Raw genomic sequence first — 19,203 nt, forward strand, 5'->3', positions numbered from 1 at the left:
TTGTCTGGAAATCGGCGCATCCCTTCCCTTGCGAGGAAAGAATCGGCGCACCGCTTACCCGGCAGAGAAAGAATCAACTCACGGCCTCCATTGTGAGCAAGGAATCAACGCATCACTTGCTTTTCAGATGCACATTCACCTCTGCGGCTTTAATTTTGATGCATACCAGGTGCTTTTTGCTAAAACAACGCATCCATTGATTTCTATGGATTAACTCTTTTTAATTAAGAAAAAATCATATCTTTGCTTGTGTATGTTGGATGTTTGTCGTTTTGGTCTTGTTTGATTTAGATAAAAATTGGCTATTTTTCTAAACTGGTGTGGAGTCCTTTTGAGGTATTTTTACTGTGTTACTGTGTGTGTTTGCACAAATACTTTACACATTGCCTCTGAGAGAATCCTGACTGCTTGTGCCAAGCTACCAACGGAGTGAGTAGGGGTTATCTGAGCTGTGTATCTCCCTTAACCTGACTAGAGTGGGGGTTCCTACTTTGACAGGGTGTAAACTGACTGCCAACTAGAGATGCCAATTCTAACACCAGGTAAAGCAAGTTCTTCTTCTTGGTACTTGGTCAGATCAAAGTTCTTGTCAGAACACCATATACAGAATCTCTTCCATTTCAATGAATAAGCAGAAAGTGTTGATGGACGTTTTGCCTCCTTGAGAATGTTCATACAATCTTGTGGCAGATTCAAATGCCCATAGTGTACTAGCTCAGGAGCCATGCTGCCCAACTCAAAGAGGGGAGACTAGGGTCAACCATCTGTCCTCCGAATATCATGAGAAGGTCCGGTCTGCATGGCAGCCTCATGTGTGGATGCTCCGACATGTGGAGAAGGCCTGTGAACCACCACTGGTGGGGCAACTCTGGAGCTATCAAGATCCTTCTAGCCCTCAGATAAGACAGTTTAATGAGAACTGATGGAATGAGGGGCATTGTAGGGAAAGCACAGAGAAATCAGCGGCCCAGTCAATCCAAGGGACATTCCCTAGTTGCCTGGTTGGAAGCACCTCGAGGCAAAGCCTGAGCATCTTTTGTTTTCTGTGGTGGCAAATAAATCTATGTGGGGAGTGCCCCATGTGCTGAAAATGCTTTGTATAATGCTGTTGTGAAGGACCCATTTGTGGTCTTCCTGAAGGACTCTGCTTAGATAGTCTGCTAAAACATTTTGAACATCTGGAAGATGAGTTGCAGTTATCCCCAGGAACCTGGCCATTAGCCAAATCTAAATTTTCTGGGCTTCATGAGACAATGTCCTGGACCTTGTTCCCCCTGGCGTGTTGAAGTAGTACATGGTTGTATTGTTGTCCATCTGAACAAGCAAGGATAGCGTCTTGGAGTATGGGAGAAAAGCCTTCAACGTACTTGAACCACTCGTAGCTCGAGGAGATTGATGCAATAAGTCATCGCCATCTGAGACTATTTTCCCTTTTGAAGTGGACTCATGTGGAGACGGACATTCGGAGTCAGAAAAATGCACTAAGCCATCGAGCTGAAGAGAGATGACACTGTTCTCACCGTGGGATGAGAGACTTTCATGGGAGATTGACACTTCAGCCGAACTGGTAACAGACTCTCCTCCGAAGGATACGCTCGTGCTTGTAGAGTGCCGATGGTGGCACCTAGGTAAGGTAGAGACTAGACAGGAGTACAGGCTGATTTGCATGCAGTCCTAATGTACAAGTTACTTACCTTTAGTAAGAATGTATCTGGTAGAGACATATTCTAGTTGCAGAATCCTTACCTTTGAATTTCCCCAGGTGTCAGACTGGATCTGGAGAATTTTTCTTTGATCAGCACCCCTGCGCGCCATTAGGTGGCGTTGGTGGACTCCGCAGACATCGTGGTTATCGTGATGACGTTGCGGTAATATATAGGCGCCACGCGGGTACGCTGACGTCAGTTTCTTTTCCTGACTTTCCACGCCAGAAGCATGGAGCCATGAAGAACACTGAGAATGGTGCGCCAAAACTAGGGCCTTTAGAGGGAAGTACCTGTCCCTAGAAATCAGTTCGCAGTGCGGGGAGGATGGGCGGGTCTTTAAGGAATCTGCACCTAGAATATGTCTCTACCAGATAAATCGTTACCAGAGGTTAGTAACTTGTACATCTGATAGAGAGTTCTTGTTGCAGATTCCTTACCTTTGAATAGATACCCACACAATACCATCCCCGGTGGTGGGCTGCAAACGAAGATCACACCAAAAAATCCGGCAGCACCGAACAGACAAAATACTTGTCCGTGCGGACCGGACTGTCCAGGCAGGAGTGCTTGATGAACGTATGTAAGGACGCCCAGGTTGCGGCCTGACAGATATCCAGGACTGGAAGTCCACATGCTAATGCTGTGGCAGCAGCAGTTGCTCTGGTAGGATGAGCGCACAGACCCTCAGGGGGTTGCTTTTTCACCAAAGCGTAGCACATCTTGATGCAGAGGACTACCCATCGTGAGATGGTCCTCTTCTGCACCACCTTCCCTTTTTCACTCCCACATATCCGACAAAGAGTTGATCGTCCACCTGGAAATCTTAGGTATGATATAGATAAAACGCCAACGCTCTTTTTGGATCCAGACGGTAGAGTCTCTCCTACTATGGTAGGAATGGTGGCTTTGACGCCTCATGCTCACTTACTCTGCGAGCAGAGGTGATGGCGATCAAGAAAGCTGTCTTAAGGGTTTAGAGCTGTAAAGGACAGTCGTGGAGTGGCTCAAAAGGGGCACACATGAGGTATGTGATGACCAAGTTTAAATCCCACTAGGGCATGATGAACGTGACGGGAGGAAAGATATGAGTGAGGCCTTTAAGAAACCTCCCAACAATGGGAGATTTGAAAAGAAAAGTTTGGTCTGGTAGCCTTAAGAAGGCAGATATGGCAGACAAATATCTTTTGAGGGTGCCCAGAGAGGACCCCTGCTGGGCAGGAGAGAGAGAAAAAAGAGGAGAACCTCTGAGAGAGGTGCAGAGAGGGGATCAACAGATTTGTTCATACACCAGAGTCCAAGGGTCCCCCTCAGAGGTAAGATAGTGGCAAAATTAGAAAATTCTACTGCTCTATTTTGTGGTAGTGTGGTCCACACACACAGGCCATAAATTAGGAACACACACTCAAAGACTTACTCCAGGCCAATAGGTTTTCATATAAAAAAATATATTTTCTTAGTTTATTTTAAGAACCACAGGTTCAAGATTTGAAGTAAATATATAAAATGCAAGGGACATCATACAGGTAAGTTAGGAACTTTAAATAAAAGCAATATCATATACAGTCTATGTTAAAATGGCAATAAGCTATTTTAAAAGTGGACAGTGCAAAATTCAACAGTTCCTGGGGGAGGTAAGTAAAGGTTAGTTTGTGAGGTAAGTAAGACACTTACAATTCTCAGTTCCTGGGCATAGACAGCCCACCGTTGGGGGTTCAAGGCAACCCCAAAGTTACCACACCAGCAGCTCAGGGTCGGTCAGGTGCAGAGGTCAAAGAGGTGCCCAAAACACATAGGCGCCTATAGAGAACAGGGGTGCACCGGTTCCAGTCTGCCAGCAGGTAAGTACCTGTGTCCTCGGTGGGCAGACCAGGGGGGTTTTGTAGAGCACTGGGGGGACACAAGTAGGCACACAAAACACACCCTGAGCGGCAAAGGGGCAGCCAGGTGCAGTGTGCAAAGCAGGCGTCGGGTTTCAGATAGGAAACAATGGAGGGACCTGGGGGTCACTCTAGCAGTGAAGGCGTGCACAGGGGGGGGGCTTCTCGGGACAGCCACCACCTGGACTAGGCAGAGGGTTGCCTGGGGGTCACTCCTGTGCTGAGGTTCGGTTCCTTCAGGTCCTGGGGGCTGCGGGTGCAGTGCTGGTTCCAGGCGTCGGGTCCCTTGTCACAGGCAGTCATGGTCAGGTGGAGCCTCTGCATTATCTCTGCAGGCGTCGCTGTGGGGGTTCAGAGGGGTCGTCTCAGGCTACTCACGGGCTCGCAGTCGCCGGGGAGTCCTCCCTGTGGTGTTTGTTCTCTGGATCTCGAGCCAGGGGCGTCGGGTGCAGAGTGTGAAGTCTCAGGCTTCCAGCGGGAAACGTGAAGTCTTTGAAAGTTGCTTCTTTGTTGCAAAGAAGTTGCTGGTGTTGAGCAGAGCCGCTGCTCACTAAAGTTTCTTGGTCCTTCCGTCCAGGGCAGTCCTCTGAGGCTTCAGAGATCACTCATCCCTGTCGGATGCGTCGCTGGTTGCAGGTTTTCGAATCAGGAGACAGGCCGGTACGGCTGGGGCCAAAGCAGTTGTCGTCTTCCGTCTTCTCTGCAGGCTTGTAGGTCAGCAGTCCTTCTTGTTTCTTCAGGTTGCAGGAATCTGATTTCCTAGGTTCTGGGGTGCCCCTAAATACTAGATTTAGGGGTGTGTTTAGGTCTGGGAGGGCAGTAGCCAATGGCTACTGTCCTTGAGGGTGGCTACACCCTCTTTGTGGCTCCTCCCTATGGGAAGGGGGCACATCCCTAATCCTATTGGGGGAATCCTCCAAACTCAAAATGGAGGATTTCTAAAGGGAGGGGTCACCTCAGCTCAGGACACCTTAGGAGCTGTCCTGACTGGTGGGTGACTCCTCCTTGTTTTTCTCATTATCTCCTCCAGCCTTGCCGCCAAAAGTGGTGGCAGTGGCCGAAGGGACGGGCATCTCCACAAGCTGGGATGCCCTGGGGTGCTGTAACAAAAGGGGTGAGCATTTGAGGCTCACCGCCAGGTGTTACAGTTCCTGCAGGGGGAGGTGAGAAGCATCTCCACCCAGTACGGGCTTTGTTCCTGGCCACAGAGTGACAAAGGCACTCTCCCCATGTGGCCAGCAACATGTCTGGTGTGTGGCAGGCTGACAGAAACTGGTCAGCCTACACTAGAAGTGGGGTTGGTATTCAGGGGCATCTCTAAGATGCCCTCTGGGTGTATGTTACAATAAATTGCACACTGGCATCAGTGTGCATTTATTGTGCTGAGACGTTTGATACCAAACTTCACAGTTTTCAGTGTAGCCATTATGGAACTGTGGAGTTTGTGTTTGACAAACTCCCAGACCATATACTCTTATGGCTACCCTGCATTTACAATGTCTAAGGTTTTGCTTTAGGGGCATAGTGCTCATGCACATATGCCCTCACCTTTGGTATAGTGCACCCTGCCTTAGGGCTGTAAGGCCAGCTAGAGGGGTGACTTACCTATGCCACAGGCAGTGTGAGGTTGGCATGGCACTCTGAGGGGAGTGCCATGTCGACTTAGTCTTTTTCTCCCCACCAGCACACATAAGCTGTAGGGCAGTGTGCATGTGCTGAGTGAGGGGTCCCCAGGGTGGCATAAGACATGCTGCAGCCGTTAGAGACCTTCCCTGGCATCAGGGCCCTTGGCAGCAGGGGTACCAGTTACAAGGGATTTACCTGAGTGTCAGGGCTGTGCCAATTGTGGAAGCAAAGTTACAGTTTAGGGAAAGAACACTGGTGCTGGGGCCTGGTTAGCAGGGTTCCAGCACACTTCCAATCAAAAATTTGCATCAGCAAAGGCAAAAAGTTAGGCGGTAACCATGCCAAGGAAGCATTTCCTTACACCATGCCACAAATTTCTTCCAAAGACAGGCGTATACCGTTTTGGTGGAGGGACCCCTGGTTGCCAGGATGATATTACAGACTTCGGGTGGAAGGTCAAAAGCCATCAACTGTTGCCACTCAATCTCCACCCAAGGAGGTGGAGACTTGACAGGTTCCGGTGGACAACCTTCCCCTGCTGCTGGGACAGAATATCCTCCCAAAGGTTCAGTCTGATCAGAGGATTGATGGCCATGCTCAATAGCTCGGGATACCAGACTCTTCGTGCCCAGTCCGGAGCCACCAAAAATACTTGAGCCCAATCTTGCCTGATCTTCTTCAGAAATCTGGGCAGAAGTGATATTGGCGGGAAGGCGTACAGGAGGCCTGAGTTCCCCTCATGACGATAAGCATTGCTGAGCGAGTTCCACCTTGGAAACGCCAATGCGCAATAAAGCTGACATTGTGCATTCTCTGCGGAGGCAAACAGATCTAACCAAGGCTCTCCCCACTGCTGAAAGAGACCTTGCGCCACCTCCGGGTGGAGACGCCATTCGTGATGGACTACACATCGATGACTGAGTCCGTCTGCTCTGGCTCGCCAGATGTTGAACAACCAGGGAAATGCTCTGGCGTTCCAGCCATGTCCAGAAACAAAGAGTCTCTTGACAAAGGGTCCATGAACCCACTCCGCCTTGCTTGTTGCAATACCACACGGCTGTGGTGTAGTCAGTGAACACCTGCACCACTTTCCCTTTGAGAGAGGAAAGGAATGCTTTCACTGCAAGTCAGATCACCCGGAGTACCAAAAGGTTGATGTGGAGCCCGGACTCCGTCGGAGACCAGAAGCCTCTGATCTCCGCCTCTTCCATATGGCCGCCCCATCCCAAGAGTGATGCATCTGTCAAAACTGTGAGATCTGGTTCGGGAAGGGAGAGCCCAATCTAGATTTGACAACCACCACTGCAGGTCTTTCGCAGTTCCCTCCGAGATCTGAACCATGTCGGAGAGATTCCCCTGATGCTGCGCTCACTGGAACTTCAGGTCCCACTGCAGAGCCAGCATGTGCCATCTAGCATGCTGGACCAGCAGAATGCAGGAGGCCATGAGTCCCAGCAACCTCAGAGTCATTCTCACTGAAATCCAGGATAGAGGCTGAAACATCGGTATCATAACCCAAATATCCTGGACTCGCTTTTTGAGAGGATAAGCCTGAAACTGCACTGTGTCCAGAATAGCTCAGATGAAAGGGAGTGTCTGAGAGGGAGTCAGGTGTGACTTCAGCACGATGATAGTGAACACCGGCGAATGAGGGGGTTCGCTGTAGCCTGGAGGTGGGAGATGACTTTCTGGGGCGTGTGCGTCTTCAACAGTCGTAGAGGTAGGGAAAAACTGAGACCCTAACCTGCGCAGATGAGCTGCAACCACTACCTTCACTTTCGTGAACCCCCGAGGGGCACTGGTAAGGCCAAAGGGAAGCAGGATGAACTGAAAGGGCTCATGACCTACCACAAATCGTAGGTAACGCCAGTGGGCCGGCAGGATGTGAATATGGAAATAGGTGTCCTGCAAGTCCAACGCAACCATGCAGTCTCCAGGGTCCAGGGCAGAAATGACCTGAGCCAAGGTTAACATCTTGAACTTCTCCTTCTTGAGGAATGGATTGAGGGACAGCGGGTCTAGGATAGGTCAAAGACCCTTGTCCTTTTTGGGTAACAGAAAGAAGTGGGAATATCAACCACAACCTACTGCTGGTGCAGGGCTACTCTTGATGGCTCCTTCCTAGAAGAGAAGTGCCAAATGATCCTCCGACAAGGGATCGAATGATGGTGGCATGGCTGGAGGAGAAGTCTTAAAGGGCAGGGAGTAGCCCCTTCAGACGATCTGTAAAACCCACCTGTCCGTTGTAATGGATTCCTAGTGGGGCAGATGATGGCGAATTCTGCTACCAACTGGTCCCAGATGTCCCAATGGACTAGGAAGGTTTTGAGGCTGAGGAGGGGGCGGGTGGCCTGGACATCCTGCTGACTCCCTGATCCACAAGCTCGGTGGATCCCATGTCCGCGCAGGGGCTGTGCAGCATGAGCGGGCGGTGGCCAGGTAGAAATGGATGCGGTTGGGTGCCCCTTCTGTAGCCACTAAAGGAGCGAGAGGCGGACTGAGGGGGGCGAGGAGCGGCTGCGAGACCAAGGGACCGAGCCGTAGCCTGGGAATCCTTAAAGCGCTCGAGTGTTGAGTCTGCCTTGTCTCTGAAGGGACAAGTGTCATCAAAGGGCATGTCCATCAAAGATTCCTGGACATCCCCTGAGAAGCCAGACGTCCTCAACCAGGCATGGCGTCTCAGTGCCACCGTCGATGCAAACGATCTGCCTATTGAGTCGGTCATATCCAGTCCACAACAGATCATGAACTTGGCTGCGTCTCTCCTGTCGGTCATGGCTTGGGAGAGAACGTTCCCGGCCTCTTCCGGAACTTGGGGCAGCACTTGCACGACAGTATCCCAGAGAGTATGGGAATAGCGGGCCAAAAGGTATGCAGGGTTCACGGACCGCAGCGCTAGACTGGCAGAAGAAAACATCTTCTTCCCTAAGTTGTCCAGTCTTTTTGATTCCCTGTCCGGGGGAGCGGTAGGGAATGCGGCAGAGGATGAAGAAGCCTGGATAACAAGATTCTCAGGCGTAGGGTGTTGGGTAAGGAAATTCGGTCATTCGGCGCAGGCCAATGGTGGCAGGCAATCGTCCCATTCACGGGAGCCCCTGTGCTAGGTTTGGACCAGGTCCCCAGTAGGACGACCATAAGTGCTTTGTTGAAGGGAAGAAGGGGTTCCGAGTTGGAGGCCCCAGGCAGAAGCACTTCGGTCAGGAGGTTAGGCCTGACCTCCAGAAAAGGAAGCGCAAGGTTCAAAACCTCAGCCGCCCTTCTCGCCACCATAGAATAAGACGCTCCCTCCTCCGTAGCCATGGTACAGGGAGAAAACATGCCAGTGTCAGGGGAGGTGGCCAACCCACTGGCATCACCCAAATCCTGTACCCAGTCCAGTTCAGGCTCAAGCTGGTCTTCTAAAGGATGCCGCGACCATTCTACACTATCCCCCTATCCGCATCCAGAATAATAATGTTCAGGATCAACCCTGGGCACAGCAGAGCCCATGGAAAACGGAATCAGCATTGAGCGACTTCGTTCCGGCTGAGGGTCATCAGGAATGAGTATAGGGTCGAGATCAATTGTGGGCCCAATTGGTGCCGGGAGAGTCGACGTCTGACCCAACGCAGGTGAAGGTCGCATTAGCAAGACCGGTGACAGGACAGATCTGTAAGCAGATCCTGAGGTGCCCTCTGGAGTCACGACCAAATCGCAGACTCTGAAACAGAGGGGGCCATCACCGACTCCAGTGGACCGAGGATGGGTTGGGCTGCCCAAATATGAGGCGCATGGCCTCACAGAACTCCTTTAGTTGGGCAGGGGTAGCTCCAGCTCCCGGAAATTCGGGGAGGCGTGGAGCAGACCCAGACTGAGGCTCCAAAGCCAGAGGCCTAGAGTGTCCACGCTCTTCCCACGTTGTGGGAGTGACAGGGCGAAGTCGAAGAACATTTTGCCTTCTTCGCCTTCATCTTCTTACCCTAATGTCCAGATGACTCTGACGAAGAAGAATGGTGGTGACTCTGTGACCGGTCTCCTGACCTTCCTCTCAACTGGGACTGGGAATGATGCAGAGTCAAGTGTCGGGTCGCCGTGAGCTTCAGTGTCCACTCCCTCAAAGCTTTCGCGTTCATGGCCCGACACTCGGAGCACGACTTCGGGTCGTGGTCGCACTCCCAACAACAGAGGCACACGAAAGTGCGGATCCGTCACCAACATCATGCAGTCGCAGGGCTTAAATCTGGTCTTACGGTACATCCCTCGACACATCAAAGCTCATAAAAAATTAATTAGACAAAATGTCGCAGTGAGTAGAAAAATGACTGGGGTAGCTCTCCTCCGGATCTGCGCGTAGGCTGGCATGGAAAGAAAAGAGCTGACGTCAGCGCGCCGGGGTACTGCTCGAAGAAAAATTCTCCAGATCTAGTCTGACGCCTGGAGAAATTCAAAAGTAAGGCATCTGCAACTAGAATTCTCTATCAGACTGGTGGAAAAGATTGCTTGTCAACTGATAACAAAGTTGGGCTTCTTATGGTGTTGATGCTTTGATCAGCCAATCATCTAGATAAAGATAAACAAATATTCAGAGTTTTTGGATATGTGCAGCGACCACTGCCATGCACTTCGAGAAACGTTCTAAGGGCTGACTTTAGGTTGAATGGAAGCACTTTGTACTGGTAGTAATCATGACCTACGACAAACCTCAATAATTTGCAGTGTTTTCTGGCTATTAGAACATGAACGTAGGCACCTTGAAGGTGTATCAAACAGAGCCAGTTCCCTTGATGTATTTGGGGATAGATCTGATGCAGTGTTGGCTACCTTCAGATCTAGAATAGGTCTGACTTCATTTTTGGGGCCTTTCTTTTTCACTAAAAAATAACGAGAGTAAATCCTCATACCTCACTGTTTGGGAAGAACTATCTCCACCGCTTGCTTGGGCAGAAGGATGTTCATTTACGAGCGCAGCATCTGCAGATGGTCATTGGATGGTTTTGGGGGATATTTGGTGGAGGACTGGTAAACTTGAGGCAATACTCATTTTGTACAATATATACAACCAGGGCGTCTCTTGTGATGGATTGCCACTCTGTCAGGAAATTAGATACTTTCCCCACTGGAGTGGGGAAATGGAAGAGGAGGAAGTAGAGATTAATTGTTCCCCTCTAAGCAAAATGGTGGCTAGCCCTGCTTCTTGGTTGACAATGTTGTTGTTGTGGAGAAGGTCTTTGTTTCTGTTTTTGGTGACCTTGGTACCATTGAGGGGTTTGAACCTTCTGTGGGTGAAAACTTTTGTTGATAAGGCTTGTAGGTATGCTTTCACTGTTCTTTTTGTTTTTCAAATGCCATTTCCTCTTTGACTGAATTTCAGGAACCTGACATCAGCAGCATAAACAAAGAACGTAAGCAACTGCCACTTGCTGGGCATGATGGGATACTGGTGGTCTCTGGGCCCTTAGAAGCGCATAGGCAGTTTTCACATTTACATAATGGCAGTCTATGGGGTTACACTGTCCTCTTTTCCTTCATCGTTCTCCTTTTAAAAAGGGGTTGTGAAAGAGATTTACGTGGTCAACTTTTTTCTAATAAATTTGATTTAAATTCAGATGTGCATATACTTTAATTACCCTTTTTCAAATGCAATCTTAAGAAATTGTTCATTACAGCCTGTCTTATAGTCTGCAAAATATTCATGTCTTAAGTGTTTTGCCAGGCCTTCCTGAAGAAAGGCGAATATCTACACTTAAGGTGATATATTATAAGAGGTGCTCGGGATCCACACATGTCGGTGGGAATATTTAAAGCTTATGACTATCAATGGAAAGCCCCTGAGAGAGAAGTTTTTTTGTTTTTTAACTTTTGGGAGAGGGATACAAAACAGAGGCTATGTCATGTATGGCTTCCCATTACTCTTCTGCCATTGCTTATCAGTTGAAAGCAAGAGCAGATGATTTTGGGAGGGCCCATACCTAACATAAAATTATAGATGGGTCAAAAGTGGATTAAGGGGGATGTTTTTCAACTGAGCATTCTCAGTGACATCATAGGCAACTCAAGCTTTGCTCTTGAAGTCTATTTCATGTCACTCTGAATCCTTTGGTGAAAAACACACCCGTAACGCACTGTTATACATCTATATTCTATATGCTCTTACTCAGAATCATTTGTGTGATTGATTGGATTCTAAATCCAGTAATCCACTGCTATAAACTAGCACCAGTGGATAACAGAACGTATTAATCACTGTTGCTACATCATAAAGGAATTACAGGCTACTCTGGCTAGGCTCTCTGTGGCACAGCGTCTAGAGGACAGGGAAGTAAAGGCACAGAGAGTGGTGGGGAGAGGAAGGAGACCTTGCATTTTTTTATCTGGGAGGAAAGGCCATGTTGTTATATATGGCTCCCTGTAGCAGATGAAAGCAGGGGTAGCTGATTTTGGGTTGGGTACCACACATCAAATTATAGATGGTTAAAAAGTGAATTATGGGGATCAATCAAACCATCATAGCATTTGAAAAGCGCACTACTCACCAGTGGGGTCTCTGGGGGGGGTGTGGGTGTGTGCTTATACTGCTCGAACAGCCAGGTCTTGAGGTGTCTCCTGAAGATTAGTAGGTCCTGTGTCTGTCGCAAGTGGATAGGAAGAGTGTTCCACATCTTGGCGGCGAGGTGGGAGAACGATCTGCCACTGCCAGTCGTCCTGTGAATGCGAAGAATGTTGGCGAGGGCAAGGTCAGCGGAGCGAAGCTGCCGGGTCGGGGTGTAGAAGGAGAGTCGTCTGTGGAAGTATTCTGGTCCGGTGTTGTGCAGTGCTTTGTGAGTGTGGGTGAGCCGCTTGAATGTGATTCTCTTGTTGACAGGGAGCCAGTGCAGGTCTCTCAGGTGGGCTGTGATGTGGCTGTGGCAGGGGATGTCCAGTATGAGGTGTGCGGAGGCGTTCTGTATGCATTGCAGTCTTTTCTGGAGCTTGGCTGTGGTTCCTGCGTAGAAGGCTTTGCCGTAGTCCAGTCTAATGCTTACGAGGGCTTGGGTGACCGTCCTTCTGGTTCCGGTGGGGATCCATTTGTAGATCTTCCGAAGCATGCAGAAGGTGTTAAGGCAGGAGGAAGAGACGGCATTGACTTGCTGGGTCATTGATAGCGATGAATCCAGGATTGCGTGCGTGGTTGGGGGATGTCGGTGCGGTTCCCAGGTGGCAGGCCACCAGGAGTTGTCCCAGGCGGAGGGGGTGGAGCCGAGGATGAGGACCTCAGTCTTGTCAGAGTTCAGCTTCAGGCAGCTGTTCTTCATCTATTCCGAGATGGCCTTCTTTCCTTCGTGGAGGTTGGTTTTGGCAGTGACAGGGTCCTTGGTGAGGGAGAGGATCAGCTGGGTGTCATCGGCGTATGAGACGATGTTGAGGTCGTGTGATCGGGCGAGGTTTGCGAGCGGAGCCATGTAAATGTTAAAGAGGGTCGGGATGAGGGACGTCCCTTGGGGTATGCCGCAGATGATCTTGGCTGTTTATCACTTTGGGATTCTGAGTGACATCATAGACATCCTGAGCTTAGTCTTGTCTATCTAATGTCAATCCGAATACCTCGATAAAAATATCCCTGTAATTCACTGTTACTCATCTATAAATCTATGTTTTAGTGAGGCACTGTACTTTAATCAACAGCATGCTCTCATATCTTCTCAATTCTTTCTTTTCGTTCACTTCTGAAAGTAAAGTAATTTTATTACTAACAGGACAGCACTAGCATATTGTGTCTGTGTCTGTGACACTTACTCACTTTCTCCCATTTTTGCCTACCACAAAATCTATCTCATTGTTTCGACACCATCCCTATGATGACCACTCAAAATTACTTCTCTATGGTGTTGAAACATTGACATCCACAATAACCCAGAAACTAATTCTGGGGATACTACAGGGAGAAATACGTAACAGGTCATCTCAATTTGCACCCCTATTTGACATTATAATATGTATTAATGTGGAATATGTGTGCATGTTTTTTTACTGCTTTTGAGTTCTGGATTTATTTACAAAATAACTTCAAAGGCACTCTACTTTCAGACATCCGCATCTGGTTCTAGTTAGAGTGTGGATGTCAAGAGCTTTGTTAGTCGCTTCTTCCTTAAAGGCCCTTAGGAAAAGTGTGAACCCCTTCCTGTCCACAAGGGTTTTTATATGGGTTACAAAGAAGATTCTCTCAGTAAAGTTGTTTTAGACAGCAGTAGGAGAAAAGGATTAAGCCCAAACTTAAAAAACTGTAAGGTTTTAAAACTCAATTAGAAGTCTGCAACAGGAAAGCTGCATTTGAGGTCGAGCATGCAAGCGCTCTGGCGTGTTGCAATCTATCTGTGGGCTTTTAACCATGCCCACTACATGCCCAACACTATCACTCGTTTGTGGTCTTGCCTTTCAAAAGTCCTCTGTTCTCATTGGTAAATGCTTTACGTTTGTCCCTCCTTAAAGCAGTTTTGTAACCACCTTGGCCATCGGCCCTGTTACATGGGTAAATGCATGACTGCTGATACATTTGACTATGAGCGAACTTCTTTTTCTTTTTGTGTCTCTCCTTCGCGCTCATGGTGGCTGTGGTGCGTTGAATTTGCTTGCTTATGTCAACTGTTTTACTTTTCATTTTTAATTTATGTGGCAAGAAAAGTCCAATTAGGAATTTACAACGCTGATAACTCTAAATCGAGCAAACGAGAGACCCAATGCATTGCAAATGCTTGTTTAATCTGGTTAAGACCAGAACTGGCAGTACTGTAGCTAATATTAAACAAGAAACCTAGCTAGCAGAACTTGAGTATAAGTGCAGGATTGCAGTAAAATTAGATCTGGATGGTACTGAGATGACAGGACTGTTGCAGACAGTCCAAAAGCAGGGGTACGCTAGATCGCTTCGGACACAATTGCATATGATGAGAAACCCTTAATTTACTGGTAGAACAGGCAACGTCTGAGAAGGAAATGGCTGGTCTTGAAGGTGGAAATATCTAAACGAGTCTGTGGCTAGGGGCAATCGTGAAATGGTGTTTCTGTTTGGTGGTTAGCTTTATTATACAGTGTTGTTGTTAGAAGGCCATCTTGTAATGGTGTACCACTTAAAAGGAGTACTGACTCCTCCCCCTGCAGCTTCACCTGTAGCTGAACCATAACATATTACACAAAGGCCTTGATCACACTGCATATGACAATTTCTAAGGATGCCAGAGTTATGTTAGCGCAAACTCTTTTGCCCGGTATTACCGTAAACGACTTGCAATGGGCGCTAGATCTTTACTGGTTTTCTATTTTGCACCACAAGGAAGCAACACTGATTTGTCTGCGAATTATGTGGAGCATTATAAGATGGCTACCAAAGTGATCAATGGGACAGACAGGGCTTTTTTTCGGTTTACATGAATGTTCTGAATCTGTTAAGATGGAACACAACGAAGACTCTGTGATCACCAGGCAGACACAAGGTGCACAGACATATGGACTTTTCATTTGAAATATTTGGAAGTTTTGACGTAGAACTAAAACTGTGCACAGTATTCAGTTTACCTGATTCAGCTGGAAATATCTGCCAAAAGCATCAGCAGTAATGATCTAAACAGGTACCAGGGTTTTGACTTCTGATGTAAAGAATAATTATGAACATACAATGAAATCATGATGTGCGCACAATATGGGAAGGTTATTGTACATCGACTATGAAAAAGGCAAAGACATAGCTTAAAAGATAAATTGCTTGCACTCACCACCAGAGGCTCAGTGCGGGGTCTCGGCATGCAGGGAAACGTCTCTCTTAAGAAGGTGGTGATCTCTAGAAGTAGCTGGCACGCTGCCATCTTCAACGCAAAGGGGCATCCACATTTTGTAGGGTTCACAGTGCCTGGCAAATCACAGTTCCGTAAGGAAGAACGCACTCTCAGGGCCAATCATAAATGTCATCACATATTAGTAAAATTCAGAGCTATATATATATACAGAAAAGGCACGAAACGTGCCACTGCACAACAAAGTGTGTACAGGGCCGTAGAGCCAACATACACATGTTTGTACACTTGCCCCAAAAGTTCAGTTTTAATTCTGTGGATAGAAAGCATCCTGAACATATATTTTTACAAACAATAAAGTGTTTTCAAAGAACATATACTTCATAAGTAAGAAAAACATACTTACTTGAAACACCATGTATCCTGTATTGTTACCTTTCGAAGCACACGCTTTTAATAGTACCTCATCACCCTGCAGGGGACCGTCTGTGCATTTTACTATTTTTAGAACTTTATTACAATAGTATCTCATTTGCATAACTAATTATGTTGTATTATCTAAACAAGACTTCTATATATTGTTCAGTGTTGTTTGAAGCTACTCAAGAGAGTGTCTGGGCCTTTTCAGAAAGCAGCCAAACATGGAGGGGCTTGGGCCTCTAGAGGCTACTTTGGAGCCTAAGCATGCTGAGCAAAGTGTAGGAGGGAAGGTGGTTTCTATGTATGAATGATATCAATGTGAGGGAATCATAGTTACAGGTAGGTAACCTTTTCTTCTTCAACATATAATCATTCATAGGTTTACATTCTTTAAACAGATTACTGACCAGTGTTAACATAGGAAGGTTGGACACGAAACTTGTCAAGGCAACATCTTCAAATGAGGCTGCCCCCTTGCTTTTCGGTGACAAAGGGCCAGATGTAGGAAACGTTTAGCGAGTCGCAAACGGCAAAAATTGCCGTTTGTGACTCGCTAAACGCGTTTCCCAATGCAGAAATGCATATTGCGAGTCGTTACCGACTCGCAATATGCATTTCAGAATCGCAAATAGGAAGGGGTGTTCCCTTCCTATTTGCGAGTCTGAGTGGTATGCAAATGGTATCGCAGTTACCATCCACTTCAAGTGGATGGTAACCCACTCGCAAATTGGAAGGGGTCCCCATGGGACCCCTTCCAGTTTGTGAATGGACCCAAAAATATTTTTTCAGGGAGTGGTCCAAGGGACCACTCCCTGCCCTGAAAAAATACCGAAACTAAAGGTTTCGTTTTTTTTTTTAAGTGCAGCTCGTTTTCCTTTAAGAAAAACGGGCTACACTTAAAAAAAAAAAACTGCTTTATTGAAAGCAGTCACGAACATGGAGGTCTGCTGACGACAGCAGGCCTCCATGTTTGCGAGTGCCTATACTCGCTATGGGGCCGCAATTTGCGACCCACCTCATGAATATTCATGAGGTGGGTCATTGCGACCCCATAGCGAGCAGGGACTCGCAATTTGCAAGTCGCAAATTGGATTTTTGCTACATCTGGCCCAAAGTTCCCTGGATTATGTATGCGTCTGCAGTTCCACAAAGTTTCTTGTGATGTTCAAGTCCAAGGCTACAAAACGTTGAACATGCAGTTTTAAAGTTTTTGGTTCGGTCAGCATAATGTCTTTATGCCCCTTAGACACAGGATGCATATTATCTTAGCACAGGTGTAGATAGGTTTTGAAAAAACGTTTCACAATTATTCTCTGTTTAATAGAGAAATCAGAAAATACGGTATTACAGGGATTAACAACTAGTGCATTTTAGAGATTACTATCATCTTTTCTATCGTGGAAAAGTTTTCTTTGTGGAGCATATCTGTGTCCAGGTTGTACTATACGGGGTTGGAAGGGTCGACGCCCAGGCCCAAGGAGATCTAAACAAATCAGCCCCAGCGTTCCCTACCACTGGTGTTGAAAGAATTTTCAGAGAGGGGTTGCTGCTGTCAATCTTACATCACTGAAGTCATAGAGATTCAAGCGTCACACAAAGAACAAGTGTAATGAAATAGCCAAGCCCATTCAGCCGGAGTGTGGGGATGGTATGTAGCCTGTGGTGCATTTTGAAGCACACTGTTGCAAATATATGACTAAAGTAATGTGTGGTAGCAAACTGTCATTTACAAACAGCACATTTTTCATTGAAATGGACACTACATTTTCACAGACATGCAGTCTTACTGATAAAAGTGTAAAGGGCTCAAATGATAGATCATGTGTGGGGTCGCAGCAAGTATTTCCTATTAGCACATCACAGAGAAATGTATCTCGATTTGTTTTGGTCATAGTAAATCCCTTGTATCCGTCACACCTCAGAATTACAAAAAAAGTGCTTCATTTGTGCTTTCCTAAGTGGGTGGGCTCAGCCAGATGTAACTTCAAAAAATCAGATTCAGCCATGATGGATTTTTAGAGAATGTTGCCTCCTGGGATTGATTTTTGCCACACTTCCCAGGAAGTGGTCATCACAGGGGGAAGGACCCTGCACCTGATTGGAGAACTAGGACACCCCTGCTTTTCACCCAGGAGCAAGGATAAAACTGGCAGACCTGCACCCACACCTCAGTTCCCTACCACATCCAACAAGGAAGAACTACAGAAGAAGAAGGACTGCCCTGCTGGACCCCTGGCCTGCACCTGGAACCTGCACTCAGAAGGACTGCACCAGCTGCACACTTGGGCTTCACCACAAGAAGGACTTTGCCTGGCTTCAACTGGTTCAAGGAGGGACTCCCTGTTTGCTACAGGTGAAAAATTGCTATCCAGAGTCCCCTGCACCAACTCCTGAAGAAAGCGACCAGCTGACCACTGTCCAGTGGCCAAAAAGGAGTTTGCGCCAGGTGCATTCTGGGAGTTGTAGTCCATACCCCCCCAAGGACCATCTCAGAACTTCTGGACCCTTGGGGTGAGCTGTGGACCCCAAAAGAACCTTAAAAGGACATCTGGGAGAAGCCCCAGAAGTTTGGAGAAGTTTGGAGAACTTTCGTAAAAAAGCTCCATAGAGGGACCGACCCGACGCGGCAAGTCTAGCCGGCTTGACTCAACCGCGACCCGGCCTGATTTTCTGATTCGTCCCGGTAAAGAAAATCTCCGAAAAAGAGACTAAGTCAGAAGGTAAACAGTTGACCGGGACCTTCCAGCCAGCATATCCGAGGAGGGCTCCAGGGACGTCGGATCAAGATCCAGGTTTACCCCGGCCGAAGGATTTTCACCTCGAAAAAGAGACTAATTCCGAAGGTAAAAATCTCCACGAGGATTCCCGCATTGCGTATCCGGAGAAGGGCTCCAGGAGGTCGGATTGGACTGGCAGGTTCGTCCCGCTGAAGAAAATCTTTGAAAAAGAGACTAAGGGGGTCATTCTGACCCTGGCGGGCGGTGATAAAGCGGCGGCCAACCCGCCAACAGGCAGGCGGTCCAAAAAAAGGAATTCTGACCCTGGCGGGAACCGCCAACACAGCCCGCTACTTTAACACTCCGACCGCCACGGCGGGACAGACAAACAGCGCAGCGGTCACCGCCAACAGGCAGGCGGCAGACAATGTACCGCCCACCCTATCACAACTCACCAACCCGCCACCTTTTCCGGGGCGGGAGCCCCGCCGTTAAAAACACGGCGGAAACAGACTACGAACGGGAAAACGCTCACCTATACACACTCCACGAGGAAGGAGGACAGCATGGAACCCAAATTAAACATCCTACCAGCTATTGTCTACCTGCTCATCTACCAGGAGTACGAACGCCGGCGCAGACGACAACGGTGAGTACTGCACCTACGACACAGGGGAGGGGGGAGGAGGAAAGCTTACGCGCACACACATGCGCCATACACCCACCCCCCCACCACAAATACCTACACCCCAATGCCGAGCAACAAGTCAGAGTGACACCCCCCAAACCCACCGGAATAATGCAAAGACACAATTAAAATGATCTATAAAATATATGTAGAAATAGCTCCATTAAAGGTATGGGAAATATGCCATATAAAAGATACAAAAATAAGGAATGAACATAGTCAACAATATATACATAGGCAATAAGTCCTGCACATTCCCTCAAAGTTCCATAGTCCGTGGGCCAATGTGCACAAACACATGGGCAAAGCCCACACAGGAGACCAGATACCATTGGAGAGAACACTGCTGGGGCATCAGATGATAAAACTACAGGCACCTCAGGGGGAAGGGAAAGGGGGGCACCTCAGCCACATGAGTCCTTGACG

General features: G+C 47.9%; 1 protein-coding gene across 1 annotated transcript in view; it reads right to left on the minus strand.

Annotated features, from left to right (window-relative positions):
- UNC80 (unc-80 homolog, NALCN channel complex subunit) overlaps positions 1-19,203 on the minus strand; it is a 2,774,722-nt gene that overhangs the window by 1,628,218 nt on the left and 1,127,301 nt on the right. The window contains exon 24 of the mRNA XM_069225668.1: positions 14,935-15,068. Within this exon, the coding sequence (XP_069081769.1) occupies positions 14,935-15,068 (134 nt within the window). The remainder of the gene's footprint in view (positions 1-14,934; positions 15,069-19,203) is intronic.

This window comes from Pleurodeles waltl, chromosome 3_1, assembly GCF_031143425.1.
Source record: "Pleurodeles waltl isolate 20211129_DDA chromosome 3_1, aPleWal1.hap1.20221129, whole genome shotgun sequence".
NCBI classification, from domain to species: Eukaryota; Metazoa; Chordata; class Amphibia; order Caudata; family Salamandridae; genus Pleurodeles; species Pleurodeles waltl.